Source organism: Lepisosteus platostomus, chromosome 2, assembly GCF_059453375.1.
Source record: "Lepisosteus platostomus isolate fLepPlt1 chromosome 2, fLepPlt1.hap1, whole genome shotgun sequence".
Lineage (NCBI taxonomy): Eukaryota > Metazoa > Chordata > Actinopteri > Semionotiformes > Lepisosteidae > Lepisosteus > Lepisosteus platostomus.
Genome location: NC_142612.1, coordinates 46,994,922 through 47,017,611, shown reverse-complemented (window position 1 = coordinate 47,017,611; position 22,690 = coordinate 46,994,922). Strand labels below are relative to the sequence as shown.

The 22,690-nt window shown below is 45.6% G+C and overlaps 2 protein-coding genes across 2 annotated transcripts in view; both read left to right on the top strand.

The window, feature by feature from the left end:
* The first annotated feature begins 312 nt into the window (after nucleotides 1-312).
* Nucleotides 313-22,683, top strand: tex30 (testis expressed 30). The gene is given in 7 exon segments (XM_088644363.1): nucleotides 313-2,227; nucleotides 12,361-12,597; nucleotides 14,641-14,683; nucleotides 16,636-16,691; nucleotides 18,257-18,318; nucleotides 18,827-18,830; nucleotides 18,983-22,683. Coding segments are annotated over 7 exon segments (624 nt in total). The 5' UTR covers nucleotides 313-2,164; the 3' UTR covers nucleotides 19,142-22,683.
* rmp64 (ribonuclease MRP subunit p64) overlaps nucleotides 18,996-22,690 on the top strand; it is a 25,421-nt gene continuing 21,726 nt past the window's right edge. Inside the window, exon 1 of the mRNA XM_088607520.1 lies at nucleotides 18,996-19,119. The gene's annotated coding sequence lies outside the window, so the exon portion shown is untranslated. The remainder of the gene's footprint in view (nucleotides 19,120-22,690) is intronic.

The window sequence follows — 22,690 nt, the reverse complement described above, 5'->3', positions numbered from 1 at the left end:
ATTCCTCTCTGTATATCCATACAAAGCTAAATGATACTTTTTGAAAAAGCGTTTTGGACATTGTCTCCAAAACTGTAAATTTGTCTGTCACTATTGTATTCACATGGGCAGCAGTGTGCTTTTTAAGATGCATTAATCAGTTCTTAATCCTTATTTCCTTTAAAGCCTCCAAATAACAATCTGAAAATTCATTTTTAATCATAGATACATAGATGTTACAAGAAAATCATAATTTATTTTTATTTGTGTTAAGTATGTATGTGTCTTGAGCAAAATAAATTGTGTAATATTAGTACTGTACCCTGTACCCCAGGCTCTCTCCCTATCTGTGTGTCTGTGTGTCTCATGGAGAGCAAGCTGGGGTATGCGAAAAGATAATTCCTAATGCAAGAAATTGCATGAAGGGTTAATAAAGTGATATATTAAAAACAGCTTTATAGGTGTTGACTCTGTAGACAAGGTTAAGATTCACACATAACCCAGAAGCAAAGAAAACCATTGGAAGTCAGAGAAGTTGCCAGGGCAACCAGATAATGAAAGTTCATGTCTCCTCCAGCACCATGGATGATGATATCTCTTGTCAATTGACAGTAATCCTCTGCAGCGGTTGTCAAAATCCCATGTATATTTTTAGCTAGAAAAAAGTAAAACCTTATTATGCATATTTGTTTTCTAAAAATGTACAGACAGAAAACATTTTTTCAACGGATTGTTTGGATGCCATATTACAGAACTTAACATTTCTACTGTATTTTCACATCACCACATATTTCTTCATATGACAGAAATATTACTGCAATAACAAATGGACATATCTCTTTTGTAATGTGGTAGATGCTAAGGAATGTTGGAGCTAATAAATACTGGAATGGAAGACGTTTTAAGGTTGCTGTTGTAAACGTTTCTTGATGGACCAGAGGCACTTTTTCTTCTGAACCAGCATCTAAACATAATGGTTTAAAGGAACAAGTAATAGGTTTATTCCGTGCTGAAAATAGAAGAAAGAAAACACAAATTATCGGCCGTGGAGCCTTCTTCAGGTGTGAGAAAGACAGATCAGTAAGCATAGGAGAACAAAATCTCAGAGAGAGGAAGGGCTGGAGGTGGGAGCAGGGGATAGAAAGAGTGGTCAGTCAGGTAGTGTGAAGTCAGGATAGGTGAAGAGAGGTGTGAAATGAAACCTACAATGAAATGACGCACCTACCCACCTGAACTACTATAATGGTTTTAAACTGTATTGGTTAAATTTCACTCTTGGCTTAATAAATCTTGCCAACATGAAGTTTCCCCTCAGTTTAACTGGTGAAGCAATGTATTGCTTCTTTCTTGGATCTGCTGTATTGTAGGGCTGCAACTGCATCATGGCTATCATTCTAGTGTGTGCTGTGCTTCCGTTGTGGATGAAGTGCATCACCAGCTTTAAGTGGATAAGAGTGTCTTCTAAGCAAATAAAATGTATTCACTATGGTATTACTTTATATACAGTATACTTGTATGCTAAACCTCTCTAAACTTGTGTCTTTGATCTTCAAAGATTTGTTGAAGATTAAGTGACTACCCCAAATATCACTGCCATCCCTGCTTACAGAGTCTCAGGTGATCTCAGTAGTTTGCACAAATAAGTGAAGTGCTCATTATGGTATTAAAAGTTCGAGTGAAGTCAACGATGTAACAAAATAAAATCAAGCTCCATGTGTTTATCACATGAATACAAAAAACATTAACAATGTATAGATACGTTTTTTTAACGAATCAGAGTAAAGGTTCATGTACTTTTTGTATGTTCTATGTGTTTACATATAGTATGTGCTTATGAAAGTCTTTTCACTAACATTAAATAAATTTACGATCGTTTGTACACTTTAAATCGAAGTTATCTGTTTAAATACATGCAGCGAGAATGCCGGTTCTATACAGTCTATACAGAAATAAAAAAATGTAAAAAACGGTTCTTGTAAATTCTGACCACACAATACAGCCGCTTTAAAAATACAAGTAGTCAGATGTTTAATCAGTTTCACCAAACGTGAGACAACAGCCAGCGATAGACCTTTAGTAATCCGTAATAAGAACAATACCACTCCTTGACGCGAGAGGGACCTTTGGTAAAATTTAAATCCAAACTACAGAGAAACGTTTCCTGGAAAACAAATGACGAAGTGGAATGGCTGAATGCACTGTGCATACTGTGCAAATGAAAGTAAAGGCTGATATGACGTTTTACGAGGTAAGATTTAATGTCTTTCAAAAAGAAGATCTTGAGTTTTCTTTGCTTTCAGTCCTTTATAAATAAGACAAATTTAACATCGTTAATATTCAGAAAAATAATACTGTGCATGCATTTTCTATTCTTTTGAAGTCACAATGTTAATATTACTTTAGTAAATTACTCAAACTGTTAATTGTGAAATCATGCAGCATGATTAGCTTTAGTAAAATGGTATTTTATAGGGTACGAATACTTGTTTCAGGTATTAAAAATCATATAATTAGCAACGCGATTTCTAATGCATTTCATGCAAAAAAATGCGCAATAAAAAGCAATCTTCTACTGCTAGTTTAATATAATGGATATATGCTTCTAAAATAATTTGTAAATCGTAACCAGGATGTGTTTTTACAAATGGGTGTAAGTAAGCCTGTGTATTATTGTAGCGTTTGCAGGTTCTAAAGAACAGTGGAGACGCGATTAACCAAGCACTTACTTTATTTAACAACCACACCAAAAACCCCTACACAGGATCTACACACACATGAGGAGACTGACGAACACGTACACACATTTAGGGTGGTAATTACCTAACAACACACTATACTTTTACAGGACTACACAGGGCACTAGAATTACTAGGACATTATTTACACAGGTAGGGTCAGCCGCTGGTCATCGTGCTGACCCTCAGACTCTTCCCGGCTACCACTCCCAGCATGCCCAGCGGTACTACGAGCGCCTAGGGGCGCTTCCTCCTTACCACCAGGCGAGGGCGTTACACTGCCCCCACCTGAAGCGTCTGGTGTCTCGCCGACGTCGAACACCCCCCTCAGGCTGTACTCGTACTCCTCTGGAGCCTCCCCACACGGCTCCTCCTCTCGGTGCAGGACCACCACTCTCCCCCGTGTCTGCAACCGGACACGGTAGCAGACCTCGCCCACCACCCCGAGTACCTCAGCGGGCCCCTCCCACGACGGCGCCAGCTTAGGGCTGAGGCCTTTCCGGCGGCGCGGGTTGTACACCCAAACCGAGTCCCCGGGCTGGAAGGCAGGCCCCCTGCAGCGCAGGTCGTAGTACCGCTTCTGCCGGACCCCCGCCTGTGTCAGGTGGGTCCGTGCAAAGCTGTGCACCCACTGCATCCGCTGCCGCAGGTCCCACTCGTAGTCCGGTCCAGCCGGTGGTGCCGACCCGTCTCCGGGCGGCGGGCCGAAGACCAGGTCCACCGGTGTTCGCATTTCCCGGCCTAGCATGAGCAAGGCCGGGGTGCATCCGGTGGATTCCTGGACCGTGGTCCGATACGCCCAGAGCGCAAGGGGGAGGTGGTGGTCCCAGTCCCGTTGATGCCGGGACACCAGGGTGGCCAGCTGGGTGGCCAGCGTCTGATTAAACCGCTCTACCAACCCGTTGCTCTGGGGATGCAGCGGGGTGGTCCGCGTCTTAGTAATCCCCAGGCGCTGGCACACTCTGGCGAAGACCTGGGACTCGAAGTTACGCCCCTGGTCACTGTGTAACTCCTCCGGCACCCCCAGCCTGGCAAACATCCCCTCCAGCAGTGCATCGGCCACCGTGGGGGCACTCTGGTCCGGGAGGGCGTAGGCCTCCGGCCACTTCGTAAAGTAATCCATGGCCACCAAGACGTAGCGGATCCCGGCCTCGGTGCGCAGAAACGGGCCCAAAACGTCCACTCCCACCCGCTCCATTGGAGCCCCCACCTGGTGTTGTTGGAGGGGGGCCCGAGAGCGCTCGGGGGGACCCTTCTGCGCCACGCACACCGCACACGTTCGGCAGTACCGCTCCACGTCCCGGTGGCAAAGACCCCAATAAAAATGGCCTCGGAGACGCTGCAGGGTGTTTTTCCTGCCGAAGTGCCCCACACCCGGCTGGCCGTGCACCGCTCGGAGCACCGCCCCGCGGAGCGACCGAGGCACCACCAGCTGCCACCGTACCTCGCCACTGGAGGGTACCCGCCACCCCAGGCGCAGCACCCCGTCCTTTACCTCCAAGGCCTCCCACAGGGCGCAGAGGGCCTTGACGGACTTCGGGTGCGGGGCGAGCTCCTCTCGCGTAGGCCGCACTCCTGCTGCCCTCCAGCGGAGCACCAGCCCCACGTCAGGATCAGCTGCCTGACGCTGCGCCAGGTCTGGCAGGCCCACCCCCAGCGGCCCCTCCCGGGCCGTGGCCGCGGCGCTCACCCCCACCACGGTGCGGACAGCCTCCTCACGCTGCTCCCGCCGGGCGCAGTGATGGCAGTCTGCGGCCTCGCAGGGGCGCCGCGAGAGAGCGTCGGCATTGAGATGGCGAGACCCCGCACGGTGCACGACAGTGAAGTCGTACTCCTGCAGGATCTCTATCCATCGCGCCATCTGCCCCTCTGGCTCCTTAAAGTGAAGCAGCCAGGTGAGGGACGCATGGTCGGTCCTCAACCGGAACCGGGTCCCGAACAGGTACGGCCTGAAGTGGTGGACCGCCGCCATCACCGCCAGCAGCTCGCGACGGGTCACGCAGTAGTTCCGCTCAGGCCTAGTCAGAGCCCGACTATAGTAAGCCACTACGCGCTCCCCATCCGGCCCCTCCTGCGCCAACACCGCCCCCACCCCCGAGTCACTCGCGTCGGTGTCGAGAACATACGGCAACCGCGGGTCGGGGTAGGCTTCACGCAGAGCTTCATGCAACCGGCCAAAGGCAGTCTCACAGCCCGAGTCCCAGTCAAAACGGCGGCCCTTGTCGGTGAGGCGGTGCAGCGGGGCAGCGATGCTGGCAAAGTCCCGGACGAACCTCCGATAGTACGAGGCCAACCCCAGAAAGCTGCGGAGCTCCGCGACGGTGCGTGGAGTCGGCCAGCCCCTCACTGCGGCGACCTTACCTGGGTCCGTAGCCACCCCTCGCAGTCCAACAACATGTCCCAGGAAGGTCACCTCCCGCCGCAGGAGCTCGCACTTGCGGGGGTTGAGCCTCAGGCCAGCACGGCGGATGCAGGCCAGCACCGCCTGGAGGTTCGTCAAGGCCTGGTCGAAACTCCGTGCATGAACCAGCAGATCGTCCAGATACAACACACACTGGTTCCGCGGGACCGATGCCAGCACCCTCTCCATCAGCCTCTCGAACGTCGCCGGGGCATTGCAAAGGCCAAAAGGCATGACAGTAAACTGCCAGAGGCCCTGGCCGATGGAAAAGGCCATCTTCGGGCGAGCATCGGGAGCAAGCGGTACCTGCCAGTAGCCGCAGCGGAGGTCCAGGGAGCTGAACCAGGTCGACCCGGTGATGTAGTCCAGGGCGTCATCTATCCTCGGCAGGGGGTAGGAATCTTTCCGGGTGACCTCGTTCAGCTTGCGGTAGTTGACGCAGAACCTCCACGAGCCGTCTTTTTTTTTTACCAGTACGGCTAGCGCCGACCACGGGCTCGCGGAGGGCTCAATCACCCCCGCTGCGGCCATCTCCCGGATCTTTTCCTCGGCGGCGGTCCGCTTGGCGTGGACCATGCGTCCCGGTGGGATGCGGATGGGCCGAGTGTCGCCGGTGTTGATCTCGTGTTGGACCAGGGCAGTGGGGGTGCAGTCCTCATCTCTCGCCGCAAAGAGGTCTTCGTTCTGGGCGAGTAGCTCCTGGAGCTGCTGCCGCTGGTCCTGATCGAGGCCCTCGCAGCTCCGCTGGAAGAGGTCCTCAACGGCACGCCTCGCTTCCACGCAACGCTCGGCCCCCGCCGCCGCCTTGTCTGGCCCCCCGGCCGACTCAGGGGCAGGATCCGGCACGCTCGCTCCCCGGCTCGCAGGCCTGGTCTGCCCCGGCGACTGACGCCGCCGCCGCCGCCTCTTGTTCCCCCGGCTCCGGCAAGCCCGCGTCCCTCGGCCTTCGCCGGACCTGCCCTCCACCAGGTGCAGTCGCTCCCCCTGCCACACCAACTCCTGCCGGTCCAAGTCCAACCTGGCTCCCACTCGCTGCAGTAGGTCCAGCCCCAGAATGCAGTCCTCCTGGATGGGTGCAAGGTAGCAGGGGTGGCGCACCGTCGCTGCAACCAGACGGAAGGCAAGCACCCGTTTCCCCCGGACTGCAGCGAGCACGGTCCTTAGCCGCAGGCTGGAGGCCTCCAATCCTGGGGGGTTGGTGCCCTCGGTGTCGGGGAGGACGCCCGGCCGGAGTAGGGTTACTGATGAACCGGTGTCGAGTAGGGCCAGGCAGGGTTGGTCCTCAATCCGGCAGTGGAGGTACAGGCCCCGGCTACAGCCGACTCGCCCCACGGTGGCGTGAGGGGCGCCGGTTTTTACAGCGCTCTCCGGAGCGGGGGTTGAGGTGCTCAAGGGCGGCCTTCCCCGCGCTGAGCCGCCCCGTTCCCGTTTCCCGACGCCGATCGGGGAGAGCGAGGTTCGGGTGCCCGGCAGAACCGGGCTCGGTGTCCTCTCTTCCCGCAGCAGTTGCAAATCAGCGTGCGGGGCTGTTCCGCGGCGGTCGCTGCACGGGCTGGCTCCTCTTCCCCCTCGCTGGATTCCTCCGTCGCCGCCTTGGTCAGCCGGCAGGGCGCACTGCGTCTGCTGGCGCTTCCAGTCACCCCGAACACTGCCTCAGCCCGTGTAGCAAGGGCCAAGGCCTGCTCCAGCGATGTTGGCGCGGCCAGCTGCACGTGGCGCCGCAGCTCCTCGGGTGAGAGGGCCTTGAGAAAGGCCTGGAGAGCCATCTCCCGCTGCGCCTCCCGGGGGAAAGTTGGGTATCCTCGGCGGGCGAGGAACATGACATCCGCGGCGACCGGGCCCAGTCGCTCTCCTGGTCGGCGCCGCCGCAGGGTCAGCCTCTCCCGCATCAAGTCCGGCGCCTCCTCTACACCGAAGCGCAGCTGGAGGGCTGCTGCCAGCGCCGTGTAGTTGCCTCTGTCCTCCTCCGGGACGTCCAGGAGCACCTGGCAGGCCGCTCCTTCCAGCGCCGCCGCCAGGTGGCCGGCCATCTCCGCCCGGCTCCAGCCATTCGTCCGGGCCGCGAGCTGGAACTGCGCCTCATAGGTCTCCCAAGGCGCTTCACCATCGTAGCGACCTGGTCGCACCCGCGCCGATGGGTGTGGGAATCGCTGATCGGCTCCGGCAGGGAGGGCATCCTCTCTCCGGGGCGGCCGCCCCAATTCTACTGGCGGGACCACTACTGGGTAGCCCTGGTAAGGGCTGTGGCCACCTGTCGCACCCAGGAGTTGCTCAGGCTCCCTATGTGCACCGCCGATGGGTTCTGCGTCTTTCAGCGTCAGCCGGCGCTTTACGGAATCGGGTAGTGTCTGCCACGAGTTGTTCATTCTGCCCGCTTCTGACACCAATGTAGCGTTTGCAGGTTCTTTTTCAGAACTAAAGAACAGTGGAGACGCGATTAACCAAGCACTGACTTTATTTAACAACCACACCAAAAACCCCCTACACAGGATCTACACACACATGAGGAGACTGACGAACACGTACACACATTTAGGGTGGTAATTACCTAACAACACACTATACTTTTACAGGACTACACAGGGCACTAGAATTACTAGGACATTATTTACACAGGTAGGGTCAGCCGCTGGTCATCGTGCTGACCCTCAGACTCTTCCCGGCTACCACTCCCAGCATGCCCAGCGGTACTACGAGCGCCTAGGGGCGCTTCCTCCTTACCACCAGGCGAGGGCGTTACATTATTTTCTTTGGTTTTAAAATATTAGACCTTGTTTCTTTGTGGAACATATAGGTCCTCTTCATAAAAGTTGTTTTAGTCTACACTTTACACCGGGGTAGTTAGCTTGAAGTTCTTGAATACATTGTGAATGCTTTCTCAGCCTTCACTTTTTCATTTTTATGACATTTGTTTTAACCAAGCACGAATATTCTTTTGTCCATATCTTCGCAATGGAAGCACAGAACGCCTTCAAACCAAATGCATTTTAAAGACCACGACTTGTGGATATTTCCACAGCCTCTACATCAAACTATCAGTGAGCTAATTATCCTTTTTTATCGTTTTTCATCAATGCGTTATTACACACTAACAGGAACCCGGGGGACCGCTGTATACACAAGTTCACAACGCGAGAAATACTGTTCAATACGGCTTCGTGCGAAAAACCCGTATATGACCATATGCAACAGAATAGCGCAGTCTCCAATTACTCAGACTGTAAGCACTGGAATAAAGCTTTGTTTGATTTCTGAAACCCTTCCTGTACGTCCTGTTTTCATTCAGGTAAGGGTCAACTATATTCACAATACTACTGGCAGCAGGAAGATTAAAATATTCTTTACTCGGCAGCTTATTAAAAACAGCTCCCATGATGTTCAAACCGACTTTTTACACAAAACACTGACACAGCTTTGTGTTCTGAATCTCTTTTTCTCCTGCTTTTATTGAATGTGGCACAATGCACTGGGATAGGGGTATTCTGTTCACAAACCAATAGCATTTAAACCACAGCACCCACAATGCTGCAAGTAAGGGTTTTGCACACTAAGCGGGTCCTCTGACTTTTCCCAGCTTTGTTTTGGGTTGTGGAACCTTTATTTTTTTATGATTTTTTTAAGATAACACTACAGGTGTCATGTAGCAGTTCCTTCCGGGCCCTATGCATACGACGCAATCCAGAATAGTGAAGATACACTATGGAAAAAGTCATGCGGGAGAGGGTCTGGAGACGGGGGGGCATGTCCATGCAGTGCTGGTGTCCAGGGGGGAGTGAATCCGGGGCGAACAAACAAGGCGAAATCCAAAAGATTAATCCGAGACAAAGGGTGGAGTCCAAGGCCAGGGGATCCATCCATGGAGTTAAAACACGAACCGGGTCAGGACCGGTGAAGGGAGGGGAATCAGGAACAGAAGATTAAAACCATAACGGTGCCAGACGCAGCAGGACCCCGAGCTCCCATGATGCAGAAATCAATGAGGAACCAGGAGTGAGGTCCGAGTCTGGCTTTTAAGGGGGAGTGGGAATAGGGAACAGGTGCAGACAAGGGAAGGGAACAAGGAAGGGCTAGAGTGCCCTAAAGAGGAGGGGTTAGCGATCGTGACAACAGGTAATACACTGGGATAGGTGGGTCTTCTTCATGACTCAATAGCATTTCAAGTACAACAGCCACACTGCTGAAACCAACTGTTTTACACACCAGACCTAACCTTATACAACCTTGCTGTGGCTGTGGCCCCTTTATTTATTTATTTTTTATGATTTTTTAAAATAACACTACAGGTAACACACTGGGATAGGTGGGTCTTCTTCATGGCTCAGTAGCATTTCAAATACAACAGCCACACTGCTGAAACCAAGTGTTTTACACACCAGACAGCCCCCCTAACCTTATACAACCTTGCTGTGTCTGTGGCCCCTTTATTTATTTTTTTAATGATTTTCTGAAGATAACACTACAGGTAATACACTGGGATAGGTGGGTCGTCTTCATGGCTCAATAGCATTTCAAATACAACAGCCACACTGCTGAAACCAAGTGTTTTACATTCTGGTTTTGGTAAGCTAAAGGACAATGAGCTTCACAATACCAGGGGGACAGTGGGTGGTCAAATCTCCCCTAAACAATGTCTCTTGTCAGATTATGATGTCAGTGCACTAATAATGTTGTTGAACTCTCTTTAGCCCAAATACAGAGGAGCCCAGACCCAGAATGTTACACATACTGACAGAGAGTGATCTCATTATGTGTGTTTGGATTTTAACAACTATTATTATTGTTTGCTAGAACCAAAACAATCTATGTTAGACATTTTCATCTTCAGCCAAAAAATACAAACTTGTGTATGTAGTGTGGTGCAGGTTCTTTTCCCATCCTGCTCTTTGTCCAGGTTGGAGGATTGCACCGATTCTGAGTCTTGTTAGCTGGTATGGATGGGTTTGGGGGTGTTGATACCAGAGTGGTCCAGGAGGGGGTGCAGGTGTCTCGGGGGCATTCTTGTTTTTCTATGAATTCAGGTTGATTCTGTTGGTTCTGTCCCGAATTTCCCTCACGCAGGCAAGCGCTCCCACATTCCCACGAGCTCTCCCCGTACCAAACGTGCACACGTCAATCAGTCCTCTACTTAAACCCTCATCTGTCCCCCGGTCATTGCTCACGATTGAGATTCTCTCCCGGAGCTTACCTACTAACTACGCCTTTGCCGTACTACGACTTCTCCCCTGGACCTCGACCCCGCTTTTCCAACTACTGCTTTAGCCACTCGATTTTGTACCTGTTTTACGCTTTCTCGGATCCTGACCCCAGCCTGTCTCTTCGTTTACTGCCTTCCGAATCCACACCGACGCAACTACGCCTTCACGGACTCCGACCCTTGCCAGTCCCTCGACTACGCCTTCGCCTGTCGATTCTGTGCCTACGCCTGTACTATGCCTTCCCAGACTCGAACCCCTGCCTGTTTACTCTGACTACTCCTGCGTCTCGCGCCAACTCTACCAAGGGCACCGCATTGGATCCCTATCCTCAGCAGTCAGCCCCTGCGTGACAGGTTCTGAGTGTCTTGGTTACATCCGTTTGTGTGTAGAGATGAAAAAGCTATTGAAGAGCACCCCCACACCCCCCACCCATCTCGGTGGAAGTTGCCATGTTCAAAAAATCCTAAAAGAGAATTAAAGTTTCACACAACAAAGCATGACTGTGAAAGGTCAGGAGGCCTGCCTAGTGAGCTATTGACTCGTGAATAGCACCCCCCTATCCCCATGTATCCCCATGTGTCTAATGGTGCCATATTGAAAAAATCATAAAAAAATAAATAAAGGGGCCACAGCCACAGCAAGGTTGTATAAGGTCAGGGGGCCTGTCTGGTGTGTAAAACAGTTGGTTTCAGCAGTGTGGCTGCTGTGCCTGAAATGTTATTGAGCCATGAAGAAGACCCACCTATCCCAGTGTATAACCTGTAGTGTTATCTTAAAAAAATCATAAAAAAATAAAGGTTCCACAACCCAAAACAAAGCTGGGAAAAGTCAGAGGACCTGCTTAGTGTGCAAAACACTTACTTGCAGCATTGTGGGTGCTGTGGTTTAAATGCTATTGGTTTGTGAACAGAATACCCCTATCCCAGTGCATTGTGCCACATTCAATAAAAGCAGGAGAAAAAGAGATTCAGAACACAAAGCTGTGTCAGTGTTTTGTGTAAAAAGTCAGTTTGAACATCATGGGAGCTGTTTTTAATAAGCTGCTGAGTAAAGAATATTTTAATCTTCCTGCTGTCAGTAGTATTGTCAGTATAGTTGACCCTTACCTGAATGAAAACAGGACGTACAGGAAGGGTTTCAGAAATCAAACAAAGCTTTATTCCCGTGCTTACAGTCTGGGTAATTGGAGACTGCGCTGTTCTGCTTCCTATGGTCATATACGGGTTTTTCGCACGAAGCTGTATTGAACAGTATTTCTCACGTTGTGAACGTGTGCACACAGCGGTCCCTCGGGTTCCAGTTAGTGCGTAATTACGCATCGATGAAAAACCGGAGATTTAAAAAAAGATAATTAGCTCACTAATAGTTTGATGTAGAGGCTGTGGAAATATCCACAAGTCGTGGTCTTTAAAATGCATTTGGTTTGAAGGCGTTCTGTGCTTCCATTGCGAAAATATGGACGAAAGAATATTCGTGCTTGGTAAAAAAAAATGTCATAAAAACGAAAAAGTGAAGGCTGAGAAAGCATTCACAATGTATTTTATACACAAAGCAAGTGTTTTTGTAACTAAGAGATTTCGCGAAAGCGCTACAGGCGTGCCAAAATCGTTTTCGAACTTCAAGCTAACTTTACCCCGGTCACTTTACACGGAAGTTCAGTCCATGAATACCAGTAGAGAGGTATATTACCAGTTGGTGCATTAACTCTTTTAATTGATTTGAAATATTTAATGCTTCATTTTCTTAAAAGATGGTGAATCTGTTCACTGCTAGACGACTGTAGTTTAGTAAAAGTTAACTAAATGAATCAATTAATTACAGGAATTTTTCCAATATTTTCTGGAAATGTGTACAGTACCATTTGTAATTGCAGTAATATTTCAGTCACAGTGAAGAAATATGTGGTTATGTGAAAATAAATGAGAAATATAAGTAATATTACTTATTATATATTAATATTAAGTAATATGTATTATGTAATATGAAAAATGTTTCTGTGTTTAATTTATTTAGAAAACATCTAATATTTAGACTTTGACTTTTTTTCTAGGAAAAAGTTAAAATCCCATTTGGTGCTAAACATCTTGATGGTATATTGACAGCCCCTGCAGAGGACTGCTATCAATTGACAGGAGTTATCCTCACCAATGGTGCTGGAGGAAACATGAACTTTCACCATCTTGTTTCCCTGGCAACTTCTCTGACTTCCAATGGTTTTCTTTGCCTCCGGTTTACCTGTAAAAGTCTTAATCTTGTCTACAGAGTCAAGGCTTATAAAGCTGTTGTGGTAAGACATTCAAATACAAACTTTTCCAATTGCTTAGTATGCATTTGCAAATTCAATTCAGTATGTACAGTACTAATCTTAGACAATTTCTTTTACTCAAGACATATGCATACTTTACACAACTGAAAAGTTATGATGATTTTCTTGTAACATTATGATTAAAAATGAATTCTCAGATTGCAAATTAAAGGCTTTCAATGAAATAAGGAATAAGAATGGTTAATGCATCAGATGTAGCACAGATAAGGGGTGATGTACTGTAATTAGCAGAGTTCTACCAAGATCTATTAGGATCACTGCTGTTCCTTATATACTGTATATCAATCATCTAGATACGGGCATACTTACTAAAATAGTCACATTTGCAGACATTCTCACTTTAGGTGCTGCAAAGGAAATACAGAAATATTTAAATCATTGGTAGACATTCCTGTTTTAGGAGGGCCAATGTGTTGGCAGGTTTTAATGTCAACTCATGTCACAATCTAAATTAGCTCATTATTAGCTAAATGGGGCCAATTTAACATCTTCTCCAACTATTATGGTGCTACTGTATTGATAACCTATAGAACGTCCGTAGAATCAGGAATACCCACCACCGGGTTAGATAAAATCCTGGTTTAGATAGAATTCAAGACTGGAGAAACACAGATGACATTTAACATACCCCATAGAGAGTAATACATGCATACAGTATAGCAAAAACAAGCTGTCAGCTACTGTAAATATGAAATGCTTGAATAAACGTCCTGTGAAAAGACAGGCATTTATAATGACACATTTTCATCTTATAGACCAGTGGTTCTTGGTCGTGGTCCTGGAGTACACCTGTATCTGGTGGTATTTGTTGCACCAGTGGTAATTGTTACTATCAACTGATCTGCTTGATTGTTAAGATTTTTATTCTGCACTCGGGCCTTGATTAGAAAAATACTTTGTACAACAGTACAAAGGTACTTCCGAGTTCCGAGTATCCCCTTTTCCTCTGGTTTATGATCCAGTTGAGTTCTCAATTACAGGCTAATTCTTTTCAGTTTTCTGTTTGAGGGCGATGTAAAAATTGCTTTCACCTATGAGTGCTAATTAGTGTTTCAGATTGGCCCTCATTCAGGTGTGCAAATTGCAATATAACCATCTAGAATTAAGCAGAAGGAAAAAAAAAACGCTGACTTGCTGTGAGACTTCATTACTTATGATCAGCATTGTAATAAAAAACAAACAAAAACCAATAAATTCTTAATTACCAAGTTGAGAAGACTGCATAAAGTTGTGTATGCTGAAGCTGTTAGAAATAATGCACTTTAGGGTACTTGCAATGAAAATCTGTGTATAGAAAAAAGCCTACACCAGCAAGCAGATCAGATACAGGCATCAGTTAGCAGTGTTAACCAAGGGGGTTATGTACAAGCAAATGTGTACTTCAGGACCAGATTTAAAACCAGTTTTACACATTGCAGGTAAGCAATAAAAAAGACATAATTTTAGGATACATTTCTCTTATTCCAAAGAACAGCTGAACTGTGTCAGTAGTTGCAATACTTTTATTTCAGAGGCCTGTGGATTGAAATGGAAATCTAATAAGTAAATTGATTCTTAAAATGCAAAAAATATATTGGTGCTTTTAGAAAATATATTTTTAGGATGTAATTGCTGTGTACAGTACGTGCAGAATTTTAGAAAACAGTGCGTCAACAAAGTACACTGTTTAGGTTACTTTAGAAGACAATGTACCAAAACAATATATGCTGTCTAGGTCATTAGATTAGCTGAAAGTAACAAATAAGCTTTGAATAACAAATCTAGTGGTGCTTCTTCTCTTGTTTTATGATGTAATCTGTTTTGTCTTAGGGAAAGGGGAAGTTTTAGAAGGGACAAAGTGCTGAGATTTTTTACAGCGCAACGTCTTATAAAAACCCTGTACTGCTTGTAACAAGTTGAGTCTCTGGTTGCACTTTGCAAAGTGGCAACAGGGCTCCCAATATTGCAATATTGAAATAAAGACCTTTCTCAGGTGAGAACTCTCTCTTGTGGCTTCCTTGATAGGTAAATTTCCACGACAGGAGATACAGATCAAGTCATCAAAACAGTGAGACACAAAGCTTTTCTACCTACATTCTTATCACAACCTTGATTCAGCCAGCTAATTACCAGCCTCTCTTTAGATAAATTTACCTTATTGATATTCTTCCTACAAGCTAAAAATATGAATTCTGAAGGTTGTTCCTAGAGAGAATACAACATTTAATGATTCCAGTAAACTCTGAATGTTATCTGAATGAAATAACATGATAAATCTGGTTTAACAAGTTATTGTTCCACCAATGCCATATCACTCAACAAAAATATTTAACTCTTTGCATTCATTCCTAAGATGGCTAATACAAAGGAAATCCATACTATCTACAGATACATGGTTAGAAGTGTGAACTTCAGTTAGGACTTTCAAATATTACAGTATGTTAAAACTGTACAATGCACTAATAAGATTTAATTTAGAATGGTTTCTATAATTACAGTAACCATGATACAAAAAAACACTTTGAAATCACCCCTGAGAAGATCACTGAGGTATTTTTCAGGCTCAAACAAATGTCCATGAATAATGTGTATTGAAAGGAGTAATTGAGATATTTTTGACCACACAGTGCTGTAGAAGTTTGGAACAAGCTACCCAGCCATATTGTCAAAGCTGGTACCCTGGCTTCTTTCAAGAAATGACAGAATGAAAGCCTTGGATTAATTAGCTGACTATCCTGGTCTAGCAACCAAACCGCCTACTGTAGATGGGCCAATAGTTTGCAGTTATTTTCTTATAATTGTAGTATAATTCAGTAATGTATATTCTGTTTCTTCCTGAAAGGTAAATCCTGCCAAATGTACAGTGGCTATTATATTTAACCTCCTTGGACTTTTTCACATTTTATTGTGTTACAATTTGGAATTATAATATATTAAATTTAATTTAATTGTAACATTTTGCCGTGATGCAGTGAAGTATTCCCATACCATGATTCTGCCATCACCATGTTTCACAGTTGGGATGGTGTTCTCTGGAAAGATGTGCAGCGTTACACTTGCTCCAAACATATTGTAGCACTTAGCATTGGGGCTAAAAAGGTCAATTATGGTCTCATCAGACTATAAAAATATCTTTCACTTGGTTTAGGAATCCCCCTCATGCCTTCTGCCAAAGTGTAGTCAAGAGTTTTTTCAACAATTTGTTTTGTTTTGCCATTCTACCATGAAGCCCAGATTTGTGAACCACCCAAGCAATTGATGTATTCACAGTTTCTCCCATCTCAGATGTGGAAGACTGTAATTCCTTTAGAGTTGTGATACGCCCTCATGGTGGGCTACCTGATTAATGTCCTTCTGGCCGGAATACTCATTTTTTGAGGACATTCTGATCTACACAGATTCATAGTTGTGCCATATTTTCTCCATTTCTTCATAATGGACTTTGGATGATATTCAGTGCCTTGGAAATTTTCTTATATCCTTCCCCTGATTGGAAAGCGCAAATAACTATCCTATATTTGCTTTATGATGTACTTTATGCTGGGAGTTGTACTAATCGACTATGGGATCTCCCAGAGATAGGAGTATTTAATATTTAATAACATATGCAAAACATCATAATTACCCACAGGTTGACTCCTCAACTAATTGTGTGATTTCTAAAGACAGTTGGTTGCACTAAAGCCAGTCAGTAATTTTCTGTTTATATTTATAATTAATTTGGGGAGACATGTATAAGTTTGTTTTCACTTTGACATTACAGGGTGTTTTGTGTTACGCAATGGCAAAAAATCCCAATACATTATGATTCCATATTGTAACAATAGAATGTTGCAGTGCTTTGCATACTGTTCAGTGCTGTCCTTTGCATTCACTTGGATTAATCTTCTTATAAACTACTTTTACAGTTTCCTTTGAAAGTTTGTGAAGAAAATATATTTGCAAAATATAATAATGTAAGCTTTACTCATTGATACGATTGTTTTAAAGATTTGATATGTGATTAATTTTGTACTGTAGGAATACCTGAAGAATTTGAAGAAATACACAAAAAGTGTTTTTTTTTTTTGTTGGAGGTAAGCAAGCAGTTTATGATTTAAAATATAATTCCTCCATATCTTTAATTCTATAACCACATGCATTTTATTAATTAGAATACTTTTTTTGTTTTCCAGTGCATAAACAGTAGTTCAGTAGAACTTAACACACTGTTCTACCTAGATTTCTGAATGACATGAGTTTTTCATGTGGAGATTACAGGTTTTCATTGGTAGCAGTTAAACTTGGCTACGAATACATTACTACTCCATTGAATTTCAGCTTCAGGGTATTGACCAATTCCTAATTTTAACAGAGGTATAATGCATCAATAGACCACCATGGCAAAAAAAAACCTCTGAATAATTTACATACATTTATCTGTATCTTCACTGAGCTATAGTGTGTAACACTGTTACTATAATGGATTACTACAGGAATTCATAGATAAAGGTGTAATGCACTATAACCCAGACCCAACCTGTTTTTGGTCTAGTCAGTCAATGATTGTTTATTTTTTAATACACCCTAATTAATTGCATTAGGTGGCACTGTGGTGCAGTGCATAGCATTGCTGCCACACAGCACTAGGGCCCTGGGTTCAATTCTGTACCTGGGGTGCTATTGTATGTTGTCCCATTTTCTAATGGGCTTCTTCTGGACGCTCAGTTTTCCTCCCACGGTCCAAACACATACTGGTAGGTTAACTAGCTTTTCGGAAAACTAGCTCTTGGTGTGAGTGTGTGCGTGTCTGTGTCTATGTGCCTGCCTTGTGATGGACTAGCATCCCGTCTATGGTATTGCTTGCCAGGGTAGGCTCCAGCTCCCCCATGACCATGAATTGGAAGAAGCCGTTAGAACGTGGATGCACATACATTGTGTATAAAACAACAATAAGAAATTATTAAGTTTGTCCAGAATTAAAATATATAGTGAATTATACACAACATAAAAGAACATGGAGCAATGATGATATATGGTACTGGCTGAGCATAGTGGTAGGATGCAAAACATGGTAGGTTTGGAAACACTGTATGTTTTAGTTTAATGGCTTCCTAAGATTAGTTTACATATTTGATCTGAGGGTACAGATCCATCCAGTTAGATTTTGAAAGATTCAATGGAATCGGCCTCAGCAGCGTAGCTGGGACCTTGTTCGTGACACTCACCATCCTTTGTGTAAAAAAAGTGTTTTCTATTTTGCTCCCGAATGCATTTCCTCTTAATTTCCATTTTTGCCTCTGGGCTCTTGTTTCATTGTTGATCCTGAAATATCCAGTGGATGAATTTTCTCTGTACCCCTAATGATTTTGTACTTAAGAAGGACTGAATGGTTAGGTTTGTAATGTATCCAACTCATTAGAATGGCAGTAAGTAATTAATACAAGGATATTACTGAGCTATCCCTTGGAAGAATCTGCTTCACAACATACAGTAGCTTTTGAAAAACTTATTGTAAAGTACCTGCTTAATCTCTTCTGTAAAGGATTGAGGAATTTAAATTGTTTTAATCTATGTGGATGTATAAGAATAATGAGTAGTTTGAGAACATGCTTACGTATGTCTTGCCATTTCATCACAGTTGTGAACCATATTGTTTTAGGACGCTCAATGGGAGCTCGTGCTGTTGCTGCCGTCGCTAGGCAACTCAATGAGGAAAAGCAGGTAATATAAAATAAAAAAATCATCAGTGTGAGTTAGTGGTAGAAGTAGAGTTCAGTAGTCTCTGAATCTGGGGGTTTGTGCCGTTATGCTCCTATAACGCTTACCAGAGGGCAGGGGAAAGAAAAGTGAAAAACCCAGATGATTGTCTCAGAGAGGCAATGTTTTCATAGCTACTACAGTATATTTATGTGGGTTTTAGGCTACTTTTGTTTCTTAAGATAGTGTGGGTTTAAAGATCAGTCTCATGGAGAAGCAAAGTTTGGATTAGCTTGTTTTTACAGTCAGCATGGGAGTGGATTTCTGATAATGCTTAGTACTAATGCTTAATGCTTACTGATGCTTAGTACTTTGACTCAGGATTAGTCTTGCATTTCTTAAAAGATTACACTTTATTGTGAAGATCTTCAAGTTGGGAAGCTTAAAGGAAGCAACATGATTTACTGTTCTGTGGTTATCTTCTTACACTAGGATTGGTCCAGACGGCATGGCTCTGAGATTTTCTCCATAGTTTGGTGGATCTGCAAAAAGTCATCTAACTATTCCAGTAATGTTAAAAATAATTAATATTGAAAATATTTTAATGTCCACCCAGAATATATTTTCCCGTAGTTTTTCCTTCATAACATTGAATCCAGATAATCAAAACAACCTTATTTTTTTCTAGGGCTTGCTTGAGAGTGTAGTAAGAAAAATGAAAGCACCAGCCTACATTCACTGGATTGATGGAGCTAACCATGGCTTAGTGGTAAAAGGATGACGTGAGGAAGAAGTGCAGGATGAAATGAACACTCAGGTTCTGATGTGGGTTCAAAAGCATGTGTAAATTCCATAGTAATACTTCTGTTATGTTGTACTGTTATGTATTTTACTAGAAAAATCAAAATAGAGTGATAGCCTATGCAAGCTACAGATAGATCTCCACCTGGATTTTTTAAAATATATGGGTCCCTTTAAATTACCTTTGCATGGCTCCCCCTGTATCACGATCACTACTCCTCTTAAGGGTGCTCCAGCCCTTTCTCATTCTGCCTCATTCCCCACACCTGTTCCTTATTCCAGCCCCTTTTCAGTTCCCCCTTTATAAGCCAGACAATTACTTCATTCGGGGCTCTACATTGAATCCCATTTCATGTGAGCCCGGGTCCTGCTGCATCTGTTTTTAACTTTCTGCTCCTGTTCCCCCGGCTGGTCCCGACCCGGTTCCTGTTTTTATTCTACTGGATGGATCGCCTGGCCCTAGACTTATGCTTGTGTTTTGGATTCCCTGTTTGGACTTCCTCTTGGATTGTTCGCCCCGGACTCACTCCCCTTGGACACCTGCACACCAAGGACACGCCCCCTGTCTCCATTCCCATCTCCTGCATGACTTTTCCCCCCTTGTTTCCTCACTATTCCAGATTGTGTCATCTGCATAAGGCCCAGAAAGAACTGTTTGTGAAAGAATGTAGAGCCAATACCCAGGCCCCGCACATGGCACACTGGCAGCCTGGACTTCATCCTTTTTTATTTTTTGTTTTTGTTTAGGGCTTCGGAGCCACCCTGGAAAGGAGGGGGGTACTGTCACGATCGCTACTCCACTTCTTAAGGGCGCTCGAGCTCATCCCCATTCAGCCTCATTCCCTGCACCTGTTCCTTATTCTAACCCCCTTTCAGTCCGCCTTAAAAGCCAGGCGCTCACGTCATTCGAGGCTCTACATTGAATCCCGTTTCATGTGTGCCCGGGTCCTGCTGCGTCTGGCTCCGTTATGTTTTTAACTTTCAGCTCCTGTTCCCCCGGCCGGTCCCAACCCGGTTCCCGTTTTTAATCTTCTGGATGGATCGCCTGGCCATGGACTTATGCCTGTGTTTTGGATTCCCCCTTTGGATTTCTTCTTGGATTGTTCGCCCCGGACTCACTCCCCCTGGACACCTGCACACCAAGGACACACCCCCGTCTCCATTCCCGTCTCCTGCATGACTTTTCCCCCAGTGTTTCCTCACTATTCCGGATTGTGTTGTCTGCATAGGGCCCAGAAAGAACTGTTCGTAACAGAATGTAGAGCCAATACCCAGGCCCCGCAGATGGCACACTGGCAGCCTGGACTTCATCCTTTTTTATTTATTTTTTTTGTTTAGAGCTTTGGAGCCGCCCTGGAAAGGAGGGGGGTACTGTCACGATCGCTACTCCTCCTCTTAAGGGCGCTCCAGCCCTTTCTCATTCTGCCTCATTCCCCGCACCTGTTCCTTATTCCAGCCCCTTTTCGGTTCCCTCTTTATAAGCCAGACGCTGACTTCATTCAGGGCTCTACATTGAATCACGTTTCATGTGAGCTCGGGTCCTGCTGCGTCTGGCTCCGTCATGTTTTTAACTTCCTGTTCCTGTTCCCCCCCCTGCCGGTCCCGACCCGGTTCCTGTTTTTATTCTACTGGATGGATCACCTGGCCCTGGACTTATGCTTGTGTTTTGGATTCCCCGTTTGGACTTCCTCGTGGATTGTTCAGCCCGGACTCACTCCCCCTGGATACCTGCACACCAAGGACACGCCCCCTGTCTCCATTCCCATCTCCTGCATGACTTTTGCCCCTGTCTTTCCTTACTATTCCAGATTGTGTCGTCTGCATAGGGCCCGGAAAGAGCTGTTCATGACACCGTGGGCCCAACCACTAAAAAGCACTTACTTCAAAGCTCTGCAGGTGCTATAATACAGACATTGCCGTTTCTTGCCTTTGCGTTTTGCATGCTGTGAAAGGTATTCTCCAAGTTGACCAAGTTGGCATACTGTTAACCGAGATTTACCAGAGATCAGTGGACTTTAACTTGATAGTGTTTACTGTCTTTGCCACACAAAAGCAGCACTTGGGGCTTTGCCAGGAGCCATTAGTGACAGCCTAATTGACAGCTGAAGGGCAATGGTCCTGTGATTATGAGGGCTCACTTTGGACTTCCTGGTGTGGAATTTTCAGTGAAGTCTTTTGTGTCCGATTGTTCAAAAAGTATTAACACTTATTTTATCACCCTGAAGGTGGAGGGTTTATCGCACAAGATGGTGTACTAAACATGTCTCTCTCTCATCCTAGCATTAATCCCACATCAGCAGGGTTCGCTTATTGGCACGCCCGTCTCCCTTTGGTGGTTTGAACCAAATCTTTGAGCTGACGTTGCCATTAAATGCGACCGAGAATACTCCGACCGGCGCGTCGCCTGCCATCAGAGGGGGGGGAGAACAAAATAAAGTAGCTAATTCAATTCATAGAGGGGGATTATTAGGAGGCATGGGAAATTTGGCCAGGACCCTGGTGTTACACCCCTGCTCTTTTCGAGAAACACCCTGAGATTTTTAATGACCACAGAGAGTCAGGACCTCGGTTTTACATCTCATCCGAAAGACGGCGCTTGTTTACAGTATAGTGTCCCCCTCACTATACTGCGGCATTATGACCCACATGGACTGCAGGGTGAGCTCCCCTGCTGGCCTCACTAACACCTCTTCTGTATAAGAAAGTAAAGTTTGGTTGTACAGAACATTACACTACCGATCCAATATCTTAGCTCTCTTCAGCTGTCTTCAAGCTCCCCAGTTCTTCACGGTTTTCTCCCTCGCCTTCTGGCACCAAAACTATAACAGCCTAGTGTCACTCCTACAACTTAGGAAAATGGGGGAGAGCCATCTGATGGACTATTACTTGTAATTCCCAATAATATACATTTATTAATGTACTGTATATATCACTTTACCACACAGTTATTTAGTGTTGATCCAGTTTCATGCCCTGTCCTCTGCATTTCCTGCCTTCCTCAAAGGCCCTCTTAACATAGATGCTGGATAATTACCACACAATTCAGTGGGATTTTTAACAGATTTGACTGGACCTGTGATTAAGAGGGGGTGCGGCAGCTCTGTGGATAAGAATCTGTGCCTGTGGCTGGAAGTTTGCCAGTTTGTATCCCATGGCTGGCAGAGGAATCCTACTCTGTTGGGCCCCTAAGCAAGGCCTTTAAGTTCAACTGCTCCAGGAGGGCCGTTTAAATGGCTGATCCTGCGCTCTGACCCCAAGCCAAGTTGGGGTATGGGAAAAGAAAAATTCCTTATACAAGAAATGTTATATAACCAATAAAGTGATATTATCTTATCTTAAGAGGAAGGACAGGGTGCTATGGAACAAAGCATCATTACACTAGGCCATCTGTGTATAGCCCTCCTGAACAAGCCCTGCGGAAAGAGTCAAAAGCATTTGTTTAGAAGCCTTGAAAAGCACCAGTCAGGACAAAACAAAATCCCCTATGGAAGTAGAAAGGTTTGCGGGAGAGATTACAGCATTGGACCCAGGAGAGGACATTGATACCAGGGACACTACAAGGAGCAGCTGAGGAATATTCCAGCTTAATCTCCTG